The sequence below is a fragment of the Crinia signifera genome, chromosome 12 (genome assembly GCF_055691185.1).
Source record: "Crinia signifera chromosome 12, ASM5569118v1, whole genome shotgun sequence".
Lineage (NCBI taxonomy): Eukaryota > Metazoa > Chordata > Amphibia > Anura > Myobatrachidae > Crinia > Crinia signifera.
The window spans coordinates 28,222,774-28,241,694 of NC_139228.1; the positions used below are offsets into that span (position 1 = coordinate 28,222,774).

The 18,921-nt window shown below is 43.5% G+C and overlaps 1 protein-coding gene across 3 annotated transcripts in view; it reads left to right on the forward strand.

The window, feature by feature from the left end:
- Nucleotides 1-15,894, forward strand: part of CADM3 (cell adhesion molecule 3) — a 244,558-nt gene extending 228,664 nt beyond the window's left edge. For all 3 annotated transcript variants that reach the window (XM_083167054.1, XM_083167055.1, XM_083167056.1), the window contains 2 exons: nucleotides 13,508-13,630; nucleotides 14,495-15,894. In XM_083167054.1, the coding sequence (XP_083023180.1) occupies nucleotides 13,508-13,630; nucleotides 14,495-14,613 (242 nt within the window). In that variant the 3' untranslated portion in view covers nucleotides 14,614-15,894. The remainder of the gene's footprint in view (nucleotides 1-13,507; nucleotides 13,631-14,494) is intronic.
- Nucleotides 15,895-18,921: the final 3,027 nt, after the last annotated feature.

An 18,921-nucleotide genomic window follows, 5' to 3' on the forward strand; every position in this document is an offset into this window, starting at 1 on the left:
CCTAAGTGTCTAAGTGATTGCTAGGCTGCATTTCCGGAATATCTATTTAGCCAACAAAAAACTGTTGGTGACAGGATTTTTAGTTCATCAAAATGCCCCTTACTGACTGTATATAACTTTAATTCCAAGATCACAAGGGAACAGATTGTCAGAGCGATTGCTGTGTCGTTGGAAATAAATTCACAGATATCGGTTATTAGTGGCAGCTCCAGAGGGGCCCAAAATTCACAATAGGGAGCCACACCCACTGCCAGGGAGTCCGTTTGGAAGAGCGGTTGGTGGCAGTAAGGACCTTATTCAGGTTCGTTGGCCCGCGTGCTTTTGCATGGGGCCGATGTTTGCGCTTTGCGCATGTGCTGGGTGCTTGAACCTACAGTGAACAAACTGTTTTTGGGTGCACGCACCCATCTTTGTGGGCATGGGGGAGCGGCATTGGGCTCCACGCAGGTCCATTAGCATATGGGAATGCCCAGCGTAATGTGGCCGTGACGGACATGCAGGGGGGCGGGCAGCTGACATCACCAGATGTCAGCTGCCCGCTCACTTCCCCCCGAGCATACACGCATATTTATGGTTGCTCAGAGCAACCTTACATATGCGTGCATTTTCCACATCTTTCGATGGTCACCGACCATCGAAAGATGTGGGAGGGTCCCAGTGGCATGTGAATGGATGTTTATGTAGAACATTCATTCGCAGCCAGTGCGAACGTACGCGCCTTGTGAATGGTGGGCTGGCGTACCACCATTCGCAAGGCGGGATCTTCTTCACTCGCAAGGATTCAAATTCGCATCCGAGTGGATGAACCAGAATTAACCCCCTAAGTGTGGCTCAGTGTTTGCATTTTTAACTGTGCTGCAGCCCCCCTGGATCCGCCACTGGGTGTAATTGTTGAGCGCTGCCATGGTCCTTGTCCCCCAGTGCATACTACGGTATGTCCACGTGACAGTGTCTAGGTCGACGGTTATTCTGTCGACAGCAAAAGGCCAAGATGCATAAGATCGACATGAACAAATGGTCAACATGCGTTTTTCACCTTTTTTGGGGGGGGGGGTCAATGCCAACACTTGAGCACGTGTGTCCCCGTTTAATATACTATGACCCCTTAGGCCAGGTGCCTCCCTTCACTGTACTCAGCACACTCTGCTTTTGTCGACCTTGTGCAATGTCAACCTTTTGGTGCTGGCCTATTGATTGTCAACTTAAACATTGTCCATCAGCCTTTCAGATACCCAGTGGCTATAGGCGCTGCAAATAAGCCCCTCTTGGGACACCATGCCCCCGGAGACTCCACCACGTGCCAAGTAACTCAACATGTGCCTCTAATTCACATACATAGAACACCTGGGAGTGCCGGACACTCCTTGTTAGTTTGCGCTGAATCATTTACTGAGTCACACTTGTGAGCGAACGAGTCTGACTCGATTAATATGCCGTAAACGCTGCTTTTTTCTCAGGGCGAGTTCCCTTGTGATTCATCTATGACTTTGTACATACAGATGTGTCCACATACATCTAGCCTCCTTGCGCAGCCAAAGCGTTGAGCGAAACAGTTATTGAAAACCTGTTGACCATTTCCTTGTTAAACATTTCCATGTTGACTGTATCGACCAGTCGACCTTTCATGTCCACCATATGGGGTCATGCTATCCACCGTCGACCTATTTAAGGTCGGTCCAATGATCCAAACCCCTCTGGTTCTGACCGTCATGCATAATGGTCCTGTATCTTGTCTTTCTTCCCTTGGCCGACATGGATAATATCTTAGAGTCGCTGTCAGCTGCAGAAACTGTGCTCTTTCCCGTTTTCAGTTAACAAAACAAACAAAAGAGTGTAAACCTCTATCACGCCACCGAGGGGGTGAAACAATCACAATAGGAATACAAAGGGACAGGATAAAGTCTGTGTAGTGACAGATTCCAGACAATTGCTTAATTCCTGGTTGGTTTCTGCTTCAGAGTCTTATCGCAGGTACAAGGTCGGACCTTCTCGGTTCCGCAGTGCTCTATTCCCAGTCTGTCCTTTATCTCCCGTCCAGCTTCGTCTTTTCATTTCTCTCTCTCCGCCCGTCGGCATTCTCCCTCCTCTATCTGATTCTCATCAGCTCCATTCCCATCTCGTTCTCCTCTCAGGGAAGATGGTGTTTTAAAAAAACCAAAGCCCAAATCTGCATACGCTGTACAGTTTTCTACCATAGTTACCAGATCCAACTCCGTAACCGGTGCAGGCCTCATCCCAACATTACCCAATTACCCATCGACAACCCAACCATTTAACGAGAAATTCCAGTTTTTTTTTTTTTTTGCATAGTATATTTTCAGTCATTTGTATCCTGCACTAAAATGATGCCAGTTCTAATTTCTCCTGATCCATTTAATTGTAATGTTGCCTGGTAATTATCATTCTTTCTCATTATCTCTTTTTAAACTAATTATACTGCCATCATTAGCCAAACAAAGACTCAAAAGACGGAGAGTCTGAATGAGCAATCTCCCTGAATATTCATAAGTTTACAAACAGTCTTATCCTAAGAGGTTACATAAAGATCAGGAAGAAATACTTCTGCAAACGTTCCCGTTAGGATGGAGTCATTAAATGCAAGATTATTAAATAATAATTTAATTGCACGTGTTAATTAGTGGTCCCACTCATTTTGAATATTTGATTGGAGAAACGATGGTATGCGATATTCCATTTTGCACAATGGGACTATAGACATGTTGTGTTGGCATATCGGGCTTCTAACCCCTGGGCGGTATCCGATCCAAAGGTCAACAGTCAAAAGTTAAACGCAATATGGTCGACTTTGACAAGGTTGATATAGGCAAAATGTCGACACAAGCAACAGGTAAACTTGAGAAACCCCCCCCCATACTTTATGATAACCTTAGACTCCGATTGGGAACAGTAATGTGTTACGGTAAAGCGAGCAAAGCAGTACACTAATAATTTGGGGTCCATGGGATGAAATATACAAATTGGCTCCCAAAAAACACAATTAACTCTTATCAAACATTTTATGTGTTGATTATTGCAATGTCGACTGCTTCTTTGTGCTGACGTTTTGGTTATGTCAACCTACTGACTATCGACCCTTTATACCATAGTCTCATGCACACTAGACGATATATATAGTTACCGACATGAACTATAATGATATAGAATTCATATTGTTCAGTGTGTACGCTCAGTATCGTGATGTGCGCTCCCGTGGGTCAATAATGTCATCTGTAGATGCAGGTCATTTTTGACCATATTGTCAACTACTGCCTGTTCAGCGCGGGGGGGTGGGGGGCTGGGTGGCATCACTGAACTATATCGTTAACAATATCGTTCACTATGGAGTTCCACCAATATCATGTGTTGACAATATTATCTAGTGTGTATGGGACTTAAGCCACCACTGGCCTATTTTGGCGATTTGTGAGCCGACTCTGTTTCAACTTAAGTATCTGTAATTTTGTGCAGTAGACTATAAAGTTTCATACAATATCGTCAGCTTGCTGATACCTCCTAGACAAAAACTGTTCAAGATGAGCAAAAAGAGGAGTTTAATTTTCTCCCTAAAAACACCAAGACACATTCTAGATTATGGCTCTTATTCTGGTCCGTTAGCAAGGGGAGCGATGGTGGGCATATGTGCAGCAGCATTTCGGCACATGTGCATACTTTGGGTGCACGCACCCAAGACTGCGGGCTGGGGAGGGGGTGGCACATACAGTAAGGATAAGTGTGGATACAGGGGCGTTTCAAGGGAGGAGTGGACCCATGTGCAGCCTCTGCTGTTGTCCCCCTCCTCTTTGACCACGAGTAGAGACTGGCATTATGCCAGAGTCTACTGCAGCCATTTTTTGAGTGATTTGTGTATCCGGTGCCGAGATACCAAAGAGGGACTTCGTAGGGGAAAGTATAATGCAGGGGTGGGCAAACTACGGCCCGCAGGCTGGATGCGGCCCGAGACCCGATCTTGACTGGCCCGTGGTGCCGCTGGATCTTGACTGGCCCGTGGTGCTGCTGAGCACATGTTTTGCACTCCACACTAGGCAGCCGGCCAGGATTTCCTCAGCGGTGCCACATAACCCAGCTTGAGTGACAGCTGTGCAGGGCAGCCAAGCAACGGCTCAGCTGTCTCGTAGTGTGCTAGGTAGATGCCGGAGGCTCAGTGATTGGCTGAGCAACAGGCTGTGCAGGGCTACAGGAGGTGGGATCCCGAGCAGCGTGCAGGAGGCGGGATCCCGGGCAGCATGCAGGAGGCGGGATCCCGGGCAGCGTGTGCCATGTGGATGGAGGCTGTTTGGAGGAGAGACAGAGACAGTCTCTGCCTCCTCTTGTCTCTGTGCTATGATCTGGCTGCTCCCTACAAAACAAGTAAAGGTGCCCACACACGCACCGATCCCGGCAGTGCGATGCTATGCAATGGGGTGCGCGCTCCCACGGCACCTCATCGCTCAGTACAAAAAGTATGTGCTGCACATACTTTTTGTACTAGCTTTTTATCGCATCGCATGCACATAGCATGCACAAGGCATACGATGCGATGTGTGCTAGTTAAGCACAGAACGCACACCGGGATCGATGCGTCTGTGGGCACCTTAAGACAGCCTGTTTTTCTGTATATAGAATTTGAGCTCATACCGCGTGGCGTAATATGAATTTTGTGTCCAGCCTGCGAATATTTTCTGGAATTGTTAAGTGGCCCCCCGGCCAAAATAATTGCCCACCCCTGGTATAAAGTATGGGTGCAGTGTGGGCCCCCCCTGGACCCATGGGCCCTCCCTCACTCTTTATACAAGTAGGTGAACCCAGAAACTTGCTTGGAATAGTTAAATAAAAATGGCAGAAAATTGGAAAAATTCAACTGCAACAAGAAAATGTTCAGATTGCCGGAGCGTTGCGATACATCATGAACGTTGTAATAATTGTGTCTTTGTGCCAAAGTAAAGCAATATCATGAATTTCTATCACACAATGCACAGAGTGGATTATAACAACTCTGATCACGCTGCGTCCTCAAATAAATTGTCATTTGTTTATCAATGGTCGTAAAAAATAAAATCCATTGTTGCATCTTTTACAGTTAGTGCTGTGGAAATTTATATGTTTTAATACTTTGTACAGAACATGGGAACAGCAGCAGAAAATAATGGCAGCGGTTAGAGGACCACTGGAGCTAAAATGCTGGTTTCTAGAAAAGAGAAGCTAATGACATTCCCAAAAATACTGTATATAACATCAGAGTTGAGGATAGTTGAGATGCAGCTGTAATCCTCCTCCCACGTGCTGCTCCCTTTCTCTGGAACTCTCTCCCTCTCAGAGTCTCCACCTCTCTACAAAACGTCAACTGGGCTTGAAAGACCTACAGTATATCTTCACCAATCCCAGCTGTCTCTCCTAACCCGAGTCTGTCATATGCTGTCCACTCCATCTGTGTCACCATTGTCTGTCTGCCCCTTCCCTTTAGAAGGTAAGCTCTCACAAGCAGGGCCCTCTCCCTTCAAGTGCTTTTCCTTGTCCCTACCATCGGTTTCTGCTACCCTGCTGCCTATTTCAGTATCATATGCGCCGATGCGATGTCATGTTTTGTATTCTAAGTCGCTGTCCTCTAGTTTTGCTAATCTGTGTATGTACTTTGTTAGGGGCTGTGTAATCCTTGTTATGCACCAGTTTGTCATTCTGGGTATCCTGCAAAACACAACTCCTAGGGTTGTGCTGCTGTCATCAAGTTCTTTAAGTGTCAATAACAATATCTTCCAAAGACAGGGAAACAGAAAATTATTTTCTGGCAGTTATCAGGGGTCAGGCTGGCGGTTATCATGGGTCAGGCTGGCCGTTATCATGGGTCAGGCTGGCCGTTATCATGGGTCAGGCTGGGTGCCTACTGTGGAGCGTTTGTCCAATCAGCTAAGTGATCCCAAAGGTGCGTCCCCAGCTTTAGATTGTTGGATCATTAGGGCAGGATCTTCCTTGGAGTAAGTTTTATAGGGTATGGGTCATAGGGTCAACAAGCGGAAAGTCGATATGCATCAACGTCAATATGTCTGAAGGTTGACATGGAGTCATTAGGTTGACACAAGCATTAGGTTGACATGGGAAAGGTTGACAGTCAAAAGGCTGACATTGTTTTATTTTTTTATACTGAATGTGGACACAGTCGACATGGACACTTAAAATGTGCACCGCTGAGCTCGCCAGGCGTCGGGCATGGTGCCTTGCTACGTTCGGCACACTATTTTATTCTCCTTCCATGTCCAAATGGATGTTAGGGCATTAAATACCGCCTGTCGGCTCAACAAAAAAAGAAAAACTCCATGTTGACCTTTTGACTGTCGACCTAGCCCATGTCGACCTAATGACCCTGTCGACCTAAAACCCATGTTAACCTTCATTCTTGTCAACCTTCAATGGTCAACAAAATGCATGTCTACCTTCCTCTTGTCGACCTAGTGAGCGTATACCGTTTCTTGTGCTTTTATATCAGGATTGGCTAAGTGTACAGTGCTGAGTATATGTAACAGGTCTAGGGAGAAACCCAGAGTACAGGGCAGTATAAAATGGAGTAGTGGGGCCAGTATGTGTTGGATATTGCTGTAGTCAGTCTTGTGCTGGTATTGCATCTGTGACATTTTGGGCAGGATGCACTAAAGCCAAAAATGTGAATAAAACCCAATAAATCCAGTTTGGGGGATTTTAGTTTCTGCATTTTCCATTTGTACCAAGTTCCAAAATGCAATGCATTTTGTAGCCTGGACCCAATTGGTTATGCCACGTTTGGGTAGCATTACACTATAAAAGCGTATGGGCATCTTTTTCTGAGGGATCCATTCAGATCCCTCCCAGCAGTCCCTGCTGCTGACGCGTCATTCTGTGCATGAGCAGGTGGGCTCCGAGGTCCTAAACCCAGAAGTCCTTGTAACATAAAAGGAGAGCTCTCATTGGGCTGTCATTTGCAAATTTACATCCGTATGTAACTATGTACCCAATGAGTGTTTACAAGTCCTCCCTTGGTGCCCATCCCTGCATTTCCATATGCATCTTTAGACCCTCAAATACCACTTGGAGTGTCTTTAGACTCAACCCTTGGCTGCACCACCTAAGTGTGTACCAGTTCCATGCTACCTGTAGGTGCAGAGTCTCTGTTTAGGTGAAGAACTATGTATTTGAGTCCACAAATACTTTTGTGACACATCCACGACACACCCATAAGACAGGCCACCTGGGAACACCCGATATAGTTCAAAGACATTTCTGAGACCACGCATCTCAATGGCTACTGTGACTCCGTGTCACAGTAGCTCCCATGTGTCCGACATTGCGTCCAACTGAGAAACCAACCCGTGGAGTTACAGAGAGGTAATTAAAGCCGCTCAATTTTAAATATTCCAGTAATTAAAAATATGAATTTTAATGAACATTCAAACAAGCTAGAATGATCATAGACATGGTGTGTAATGTGGCTTGTAATTGGGTAATATAAGGAATTATTACTAATTAAGGTCCATTTTTCTTTCCTCTACTTGTACTAGGTTTGAGATGTCGTGGACTAAAACCATTTCTAATCCGACACGTGTACTAGCCGCTGAGTTTCAAATCCGACTCTCGAGCCCATAATATGTGTGTCACCGCAATCCCGTTGTGTTTTGGCTAGATAAAGGAACCCATTTGGGTTATCAAACCAAAACAAAAAATCCCATTAGATCAGGCGCAGGCTCCTCAGTACTATCTCCCTGATTCTTCTAATTACAAACAGCGCAATGATGATCATACGGGCCTAATCAATTTCCTCTGGCTGTTTCCCGTTTCGCTGCTAATCAAGAGAATAAAACCTCTTTTCTTTGAATACGTTTGTGTATTAAACAGCAAGAAGTTGGCATCGATTAATAGCACTGCCCTGTGAGTGCTTTCAGAATTTAATTTGTCCAACAATTGTTTAATTTAAAGAGTTATTTCTGCCCCCTCCAGAAAATCAATGCCAGGAACGTAAGGGAGGGCACCATAGGAAAATGGCTTTTTAATGGGAAAGGATTGTGCTGGTTATTACGCCTGGAATTTATAGCGACACTGGGTTTAACTCATTGCTGCGGAGTAACAAATGTTACAGCCTGAGAAACAGATCCACGTCTTCCAGTCTGAACTGCACTATCAGTTATTATTATTAAATGGACTTGATTAACGAGAAGCTTACGGGTGGTTGGGGCAACAGTTAGCATTACCGCCGCAGAGTGCTGAGGTCTTGGGTTAAATTCCCACCATAGCCCTAACTGAGTGGAGTGTATATATTCTAGTGGGTTTTCACCTTGCTGCCAATGAGAGGGGGGGCCTGGGTCCACCTATACCCACCTGCCCCCCTTAACTGTAAGTAGCAGCTTTGTTCTCCAGTCAGTGCACACTGGGCTGTGGTGGTTCATGGAGGCTGCTGACACTTTTCTGCCTGTGTAGCATTGGGGTGGGGGGGGGGAGCAATTGCACTGATCACACCCCCCATCTGGATTTGTCCCTGGCTGAAAGATACGATAGTGTGCCCCCTGCCACAAACAGGGTTGTGGCCACATATGGCCGCCTCATATATTGTAGAGCAGTGGTTAGCAACCCCAGGATACCTGAAACCATTTTAAGTGATACATCAGAGATACAGAAGATTTCCGGCAATATGTCATTTCCAGAATGAAATTTAGACCTAGTTTATATATAGAAAATAAAATAGATTCTTTATTCAATTACAGATAGGAAACAATGGGGCTAATGTAGTTGCTATGGTTACTGCTTACATAGAAGCAGTAGTGATGTCATTAATATGGTCATACAGCAGGGGGCGACACCCGTCGCAAAGGCCACGATATCTCAATGCAAAGACAGAGATCCCTGGCCTCTTCCCTCCCCCTAACCGGCGGTGACACGCCTCCATTTTCACATCCGGAAGCCGTCTCTGCCCCTCCTCGCCCTCCAAATGGCAGCAGAGTGTCAATCAGTCCGCTGCTGTTTTGTAACGCAGGATCCAATCGCGCATGCACGGAACGGGACCTGCATATGCACATGGTACCAATAATCAGTTCTGTGTGGAATAGGTGCACCTGCTACCACATCCGAATCAGGCCCAATGCCAGTAAGTTTTAACCTCAGACAGCCGTTGCTCATGCAAAGAAGTCAGTAACCCATACCTCCCAACATTGGTGGCAGTGGAGGAGGGACACGGGCGCATGCCTAAGGCCCGAAAATAGGGGATATGGCCTCCCAGTCAGGGGGGGGGGGGGTGACTTATGCCCTTGACTCTCCTGCGAGGCCATTCCCCCCGTTTTTGCCACACCCTCTGATGCCGCCATTCCTGGGGACGGTGGTCAGTGTTATTGTTCAGGGGAGTGACAGTGCATTCTGCCCCTTACGGAATGCCTATGGGTATTTATCAATTGTGTATGCTCATTAGACCTTTCCTTTGCATTTTGGACAACCGGACTTATGACTTGGGAGTCCTAGCGCACTTTAGCGTCTTTCGTCCTGCGCATGTGCAAGCCGCAGGGAAGGGAGAGGGGGTCAGGGAGGGATCGTTCAGGAACCTGTCAGGGGAATTCTGCAATTCTCCTATGGGTAACAAGCTCCAGAAAGTTTCACTTTCCGGAACTAGATACTGTACATAAAGGGTCCTTTTCAGAGTTTTGACGGCAATGTATCTTTAGTATACAGTACCTCACCCATATAATGATGAAATCCAGTGATCTCTCAGGTAGGATCAGAATAGTGGAAATACACAAAACACTTCTTTTCCAACTACAAACTAGAATACATAAGTATATAGATAAACTCTCTGATAAAAAAGAAAATATTAAGTCAATACCACTGATCGCTAGTACAAACTCTGATGGGATTACCAAACGTGCAGCCATTTTATAAGTGTCCTAACAAGGACTTATTTACAGATAAGATGCACACACATTTACCTATGTATAATGGCTTGGATATCGCTCTGCTTAGCATCTTGTGTTATCTTAATCCGATTAAGCCATTTACAGATGCAGAGAGCTATTCTCACAGTGCGGGTTAAGATTTACTCTGCTAAAGAAGATATCTTGCAGTGTGTATGTACAGTACAAGTTAGCTGAAGGCCTGCCTGCATCTGTACCACCCTCCACTCTATAATCCAGAGGCATATGTGCGATCGGTGGTGCACATTTTACACTGGAAACATTTCAATGTCCATATTTACTTAGTAATTACTTAAACTTCCACATGGAACGTCCATGAGTCTTATCAGCCTTGCTGGTTGCTGGTTTCCCACTGAGTGCAAATACATGGATTATGTGGGAGTGAAGTATATTTCTATTTATAACTGCAAACCTGAAAAAAAAGATGTGAATTCCTAATGTAATTGAACACACTTATTCAGAAGCATGAGCCTTGTTGATTTCTCATTCACAAACATGTTCCAGTGGAGGAATTCCGCTGTTAACTCCTTTCTTTCACGATCGAGGCCTGTCTCTGCCAGATACGTGGTGCGACTTCCTCCTTGTTTGTCAACAAGATGGAGAAGTGCACATCAAAAACGTCCGTCGCAAACAAATTAAAATCTAAACTGTAATGAGCTGTGCTTTATCTCTACTTTGCTCAGTCTTTGAAGCTTTTGTCAAGGTCTACAACAAAGACCTAGAAAATGGCCTTGCCACTGTCATCGCCATGGAAACCCCTACTCTGAGGAGAATAAGGGGTCGGCCATTTTGGCAAGCTGGATCAAAGGGCCCAATTTGTATGACAATACGTGATTTAAAGTCAAAAGACTGTCGTTTTTCCTCATATACAAACGTGCATGCCTTATAATAGGGTCTGAATGTTTTAAATATGAGCAAAATATTTTGCATGGTGTTTTATATTATGTTAGCGTATGTGTGCATATATTAATATATATTCTTTAGAATACTCAATATTTAGGATTGTTGTGTTATACTGGTATTGTTTATGATTATTTACTGCAGATATAATGTTTGTGGGTGTTTCAGTGTCACTTGTTGTTTACTTTACCACATAGGTTGTCATCACTAATGGCTGCTAATAGTGTTTAGTCTGCTGCCGGATCCATGGCTCGTCTTTTTACCGTGTCTCATTTTTCCCTCCCCATGCTTCCTCCATTTTGCCACCTCCATAATCCTGTCTGCTGTTTGACGTCAACACATTGACCTCCTAACCCTTCTTCAGACTCCCAGATATTTTACCAAGGTATTAGTTGACCTTTAGCTGTGCATGTACAATTTGGATTTAAAATCTCTATTTTATCACTGGGATTTCTCACTATTGAGCTTTAATTGTTGGACATGATTAAAAACCCAATTAAAATGTAGGCCCGTGTCTGTAAAACAACCTTTGACGGGATGCGGTCAAGTCTCTGAAAATGCAGTTTTCAGATGTCTGCCCGTGTTTCTCATAGAGGTACAGTATGCACCAAGCCACAGACAGCAGAGCCGGCCCTAGCCTAAATTATGCCCTAGGCAAGATTTTGACTGTTGCCCCCTAGCACCGCCACTAGTTCCGTCTCTGACCCTGCTCCCCTTTCCCAGCATCATCAACCCTCATCATAGCAGTCATCATTTTGGTGCTTCTACCCGCAATATTTTAAATAGAAACAGCGCACCCATTCGGTGCGGAGCCCAAACAGGGGTGTGTTCATGCTGGAAAGGGGCATGGCCACACAATAGTACCCCCAATTCAAATTATGCCACACAGTAGTGCAACTTTATTCACATTATATCATGCAATGGTGTCCCTTATTCACGTTACATCACACAGTAGTACTACTTTACCTTATTTACATTACTCCTCATATTATTCACATTATACCATTAGAAAAAAATCCTGAGAAAATATTGTATTTTAAGCACCTCAATGGCCACACTGCAACCCAGCATAAAGCAGTGTGTGCTGGGCAGAGGAGAAGAGCTGCAGCTGCTGCTGTCACTTAAGGGGACGGGGCCCAGGCCCCCACTGGGCCCTTCTATCAGACTTTGGCCTGGGTAATTTGTACCCCCTACCCCTTTTTCTAGGCACCCCTGATAATACCACACAGTAATGCCCCTTACACATGACACACATTATTAATGTCCTTATAACCATAATGCCCCTTACACATTATGCCAACCTTTATTAATGCCCTTCATACACATAATGACACACATAATCCCCCTTACACATATGTCACACATTATTAATGCCCTTATACACATGACACACATTATGCCCCTTACACATATGTCACACATTATTAATGCATTTATACATGACACACATAATGCCCCTTACACATATGCCGAACACTATTGCACAACCAACCCACCCGCAGACAGGACTCGCACAGCCGCTAACAGCCTCACTCACACACACAAAATAGGCATGCTGCATATCATTTTAATCAGCAGAAGCTGGTGATGCCCCTAGGCATTCCAAATGCCCTAGGCAATTGCCTAGTTGGCCTATGCCTAAGGCCGGCTCTGACAGACAGCATATGTTATGGGTCTTAGACCCGGTAGGCCTATGGGTGTTTTATAGTAATGCGGACTGAAAGGCATCCAATCGGATTGCTTCTGGTGTCCCGTGTAGCGCATGCATTATACTCCACATGCAGAGAAAGGCTCCTGGGTATTACATCCGGAAGTCCTTGTATCGCAAAGGACAGTGCTATCCAGAGCGCGGTCCTTTTTTAAAATGCGATACTTGATGTACAATATCCTACCCAGAATGATAATCCTGGAAGGAGTCGTTTAATCCCATTACTGGCAATTTTGCAAAAAAATAAATGCATGAAATAACTCAGGAAATTAATCTCACCATACACAGACTTCATGACTAAATGGTCAATGTATCATGCAGTATAATGTATCTATACAATGCCCTTGATAAATGCTACCTCAGAGCGGATTGGTTGTCAAGGGCAACTGCTCCATTTCTCCCTTCGTTTGACTGCTTGATACAAAAATCCCTAATATTCATAAGTAACTGGTTCCTACAGTAGTTAAATGATTAGCTGCGTTGTCAACAATTGAGCCTCAGACCTCAAAATGGCTGCCTCAGATAAACCAGCTAACATTTTGTTTCAAGTTTTCACTGCTTGATAGATCATACTTACTCCATCTGGGACAAAATGGCTGCCTTCCGTGTGTGTTGGTGACAAATGCAAAACCCAGATATTAGGGAAGGGAGACCTTATCATGTTACAGTATTGGGATAGGGGAGCCACAATGGATTGACAGTCACCTTGCATAGGTTTCCCTTATGTTCCTAACAGCTGCATGAACCCTACCCTCACTGTGCCCAGAAATGCCCCATATGACATGCTTTTTCATTGTGCAAAGCTTTTTAATATATAGCATTCGTGTATTGTTCATGCCAACTTGTTATACTACTGTTTGTGTGGTCTATATTGCTTTTATATATACAAAACATATAGTTATATTCTGTGTCTTTACTCACTTGCTCTGTTTTACTCTTCTTCCCAATCCTCCTCCTCTTCTATTCTCCTCGGTCGGGCCTCCAGATCCCAGCCCCGTTCCCCAGTCTAGCATCGACCACATTGTCATTGGAATAGTAGTAGCCGTCATCGCCTTCCTTCTATTCTGCCTGCTTATCGTCTTGGGACGCTACTTGATCAGACACAAAGGTAAGGTCTTCTCGAAGCTCTCACATCACACTTATCACGGAATGGCACAAGGTGGGTTGGGTTCTGTTGAGCAAGTGACAATAAAGCCCTATCTCCCGGGTCTTCATTAGAGAGTATGTACCCCTATTTGCCAAAGACCCCAGCATCTATAACCAGGATACGGTCACTACAGATGGGGCCAGACTCTGTCAGTGTGGCTCACACGTCCCATTGCAGAGAATGGGGTGCGAGCGTCTCGTGCCCCTCATTCTGGTGGTTGTCGAGTGCCCGGAGCCGCTCTAATGAGAGCAGCTCCATCTGTATGTCTACAAGCATTAGATTGACACCACTAGGTCAACATGGTCATTAGGTCAACACAAGCATTAGGTCGACAGTCAAAAGTTTTTGCACTCTTTCGAACCATGTGCCGACAGGCGGTATTTCATGTCCTACATCCACTAGGGCATGGTGGGAGAATTAAATAGAAATTACCCTGTCGACCTTCATGTATGTCAACCTAGTGGTGTTGACCTAATGCTTGTTGACCTAGTTGTTGTCTATTCAATGAGCAATAACCTATAACCTGAGCCTGGGATTGGCAACACTAAGGATGACCTCTCTGGGCCATTGTCATCTTTGGGGCAGATTTATTAAGCTCTGTGAAGTGATAATGTGCCTGGTACTTTATCACCGGCCAATCATATCCTACCTGTGAAGTCACAGGAATACCTCATGTGATGAATGATACAGTTTATTTCATAGCAAAACCTTGACTTGATGTCAACAGCAGCTCATCTTCAAGATACTCTATTTCCTTTTAATCGCTATGAAAAGATGAGGATGATAATGGTGATGTTGCAGTCTTGTCTATCTGTCCATTTTCAGGCACCTACCTCACCCACGAAGCCAAGGGCTCCGATGACGCCCCCGACGCAGACACCGCCATTATTAATGCAGAGGGTGGACAAGGAGGGTCTGACGACAAAAAGGAATATTTCATATAAGCTCAACTCCTCCTCCTAAAAAAATGTGACCACGGCGACCAAGATCAACACATGTTTAACAGTGAACGGCAGCACCGACAGAACCAACATTTGGCGCGGATGACTCTCTCTCCCTACAGGGCCAAACCAAGGAGATGGGGGATGGGAGAGAAACGGACAGTGGACGGAGAGATTTTGCTTCTTAAACAAACTTGTATAAAAGTTATTAACAAAAACTTTTAAAAAGATAAAAAAAATTGCTTGCTTAAATCTACATATCTTCAGTGAACGCACTATTCTAACAAACAGATAATAATCGTGAGTTAAGATAACATTTTCTGTTTTATTTTCATTTACAATGTGTATAAAGTTTTATGTTTTTTTATTTTTTACTTTGGAATGTTGGGGGGAGGGAGAAAATATATTTAAATATATTTAGTGTTTTTTTTGTTTTTTTTGAGGTAAATGAAAACTTGTAGGATAGGAATTTTTCTAGAAAGTTTTTTTTTTTTCCGCCAGGAATACATAGGGAGCGATTCCCCAATTAAAGCTTCCATTTAACGACTAGCATGGCTGCTCCTGGAAATTGGTCTGACGAAGTTTATGGTTTCCATGACTAACACTTTGGTCGAGAGAGGCGTGTTTTTTTTTTTTTTATTATTAATATTATTTAAAGCTCTGATTGAGACAAGCTTAATTGATCCTGTTGGCATTTGAAGAGTTAAGTAACAAAGTGGATTCTGGGAAGCGATGCAGATGAGCAAGAGTGGATCTCTCCGCTAAATCCTCTATGTGCTTCCGGCGGGTCATTGTCCCTAACCGAGTTTGCTTAGGCGAATCAGGGTCTCGGTTTTGCACAGAATAAAAGGAACGGCACAGTGTTATTTGTTTAGTGTCCTAATGTTTTACATTGTTATTGCCCTAGATTGTTTCCCCAGGCTAAATGACCGGATGATATGGTATGGCAAGCGACAAACCAATTGCAACAAACCGTTCTAAGCCGCCGTTCATGCGGCTGAAGAATGGATTTGTTTGATTGGTTGTCGATGAGAATTTTGGTTGCGACACAAATATCTCCGATAGATAACTGGTATTTATTCTCTTGCAATGTACCATACCTCCTTATCACATTACCACATGAATGCACCATCGGGTAATATATCGTTTGGCAAGTGTGGACTTCATTATCACAGAACTGGCAGCATCACCCATCTGGCAGAGTTCTGATATTAACCAATAAATCTCTGTATTATGTCATACTATGTATGTACCAGGCTTGGCATAAAAATATTTTCTGCTGTGTCTTTGTTGCATTGTCCATCATTTCTTTGACTGATTGACGCATTATTCCTACACACGTTAACTATGCTGGAAGCTGGATAATGCCGGGAGGGCTTGTGGCGTATAGAACTTTACTAGTGCTTGTTGGCCTGATGTGAGCAAATTGATTATTCGTGACTGCTATCTGCACCACGTTATTAAATCCAGTTGGCTTTACTCTAAATTCATAATAACATGGTGCAGATAGCAAAATTGTCCTGAAACCAATTACAGACTTCCTCTCGTTAGTGTAATATGCACAGATAAATTGTAATAGCGGACAGGTTGCATCACATTAGGGCTTTTTAACATCATATGGTATATAGAGCAATGATAGGTTGTAACCCATAGCAACCAATCGGCCTGACTAGGCTACATTGCTATTAGGAGACTGCTATCTGGTTGCCATGGGTTACTCTTTGTACCATGTTGGTAAACAAGCCCAACTGTATGTTTTGAAAAACTTTATTAAAAAAGCTCTGTCATGTTCTTTTGTACAAAATCAGTTTCGTTTTTTTCTTTTATTATAATTATATATATATATATATATATATATATATATATATATATATATATATATATATATATTCCTGTTCATAGAGTATGTACATTGTACTTTTTACACATGGTTTGGCATCATCATATTTAGTATTTAATGAGCTTGATTTGGGTGGTGGTGGTGGGGGTGGGGGGGTACAAGATCCTCATTAGCCACCCACATCTAATCAGAGTTGTACTAAGGTGCTTCCCAGTCAATATAAATTGCTGTTTTATATATATATATATATATATATATATATATATACACGAAGTGTAGGTAACAGCACTCACAGGACTTTCAATGAAACAATCAATAAAGCTCAGACACGGAGGTCTAGTTTGCAACGTTTCGTGCTTTAATGCACGTCATCAGGCCTGATGACGTGCATTAAAGCACGAAACGTTGCAAACTAGACCTCCGTGTCTGAGCTTTATTGATTGTTTCATTGAAAGTCCTGTGAGTGCTGTTACCTACACTTCGTGCATACTTCGGATGTCCTCCGACTATTACAGCACCGAGGCATTTTGCTTTTCAAGGAACCTGGAGTGCCTTCAATACACATGTATGTATATATATATATATATATATATATATATATATATATATATATTCAAAGTGGGTTTGGCCGGCACTCCGCTGAATGCAGAAGGGCTGGGTGCCTTCCCGGGAGACGACAATGCACTCCAATACAGCAGCAAGCAGGTGGGTGGCACTCCAAAACAAACGACTCAGTAGCCAATTCAGATATACCGACGTTTCAAATGTATTATCACATTTTTCATCAGGGTGTCAGACACCCTGATAAAAAATGTGATAATACATTTGAAATGTCGGTATATCTGAATTGGCTACTGAGTCGTTTGTTTTGGAGCGCCACCCACCTGCTTGCTGCTATATATATATATATATATATATATATATATATATATATATATATATATATTTGTACATCCATAGACTGGGTTAGGAAAGCATCAAAGGCCGGTTTTAATGGCTAACGGGGCTTCCTGCGCGGATTAAATGTTCGTGAGAATGTTTTAATGACTGTTCTGAATGTAATTCTCTATGTGTTTGTATATTTCTTAATGGATATTTACTTGGTCTGTGAAAATATATTGTATCTAAAGCTTCTAGGTGATGGCTTGTTTCTTGGTTATGTAGACTGGGCTATAATGCAAAACCTCAGGCTATATATTATATATATATCTATACTGTCCCAAAAATATGATTTTATTTCACTTCGGATATACAGTGGAATCAATGTGAAACGATAGGCCATTAAGTTGTAGAGAATGGAACTGGGATATTCTCATGTCGGCCATTTTGTTATTTGTTCTATTATTCATACAGTTCTATTTTGTGTAAAGATCACATATGGTAATTACAGGGATTGGTTTGTGTATGCCATTTTAAATGATTTGCTGCAAGAATGGAAATGTTTATAGAGGATGTATAAGTATCTATTGTTGTCACTTAGAAGCAAACCGTAAAACACAGAAGAGGCAGCCATTTTGTGGAAAGAACCTTGAATGAATGAATGAATCTACATACATCCAATAAATTCACGGATAAAAATGCTAATGTTTTTTTTCTTTGGTGTTCACACAAAATGGCCGCTTTCAAAGGTGGTACAGGAGGTGTACTTTGAAGGTCCTTTCGGATGTTATGGAAATAGCAATACATCCATTCCGAAGTTGCTATACCAGCCTCTAGCGCTAGATAACTGAAGATGTTCCTGGTATTGTGGAAGAGGATGGCAGGGCAAGCTGGAACTTGTAGTTACACAAGAGTTGGAACTCTACCTGTTGACTTGAGGCCGGATTTAGATATGTACGCATGTGCTTTGGCAACTGCAATTCACTACACTGTGTGAAAATAGGCAAACGTTGCAGCCACCGGCACCCACTGCAGATAACTCATTCCTGACGGTTGTATATGAACGATCGCATGCAGATCAGCTGAAAATTGACCTTCTAAATAACCCAATGGTCATGCAGAATGGCTATCGGAAGTAAGATGTGAAGCCATGTTTGCTGCGTACAGGTAGGTAGGGATGGGATGCAATGGTTCACTGCCTTCAACATTTCTATTCCGATGGCAGTAGTTGTACCATTCAATGGCAGCAATCCAATGTTTTTCACCATTGGATGGTAAACATTTGATGATGTTACGATGGATCCCATCCGCAGCCAGGCCACACTGCAGAGGTTTTGCGCATGAACAAATCATATTGATTTATTTGATCAAATTCCTTTGATGCAATGGTCAGTTACCATCACATCAAAAGATTTGATGCGAATACCCAGCCATCATTTGATGGTGGGCTTCCAATGTCCATCAGTACCCAGTCCCAAGCTGTGACCTGCCCCAAATCAGTTGTGATTCATCTGCGTACTGGCATCTCCGCCGTAACACCCTACAAACGCTCCCTGTTTGTCAATCACTTAGCAATTTAAAAAAAAAAACAT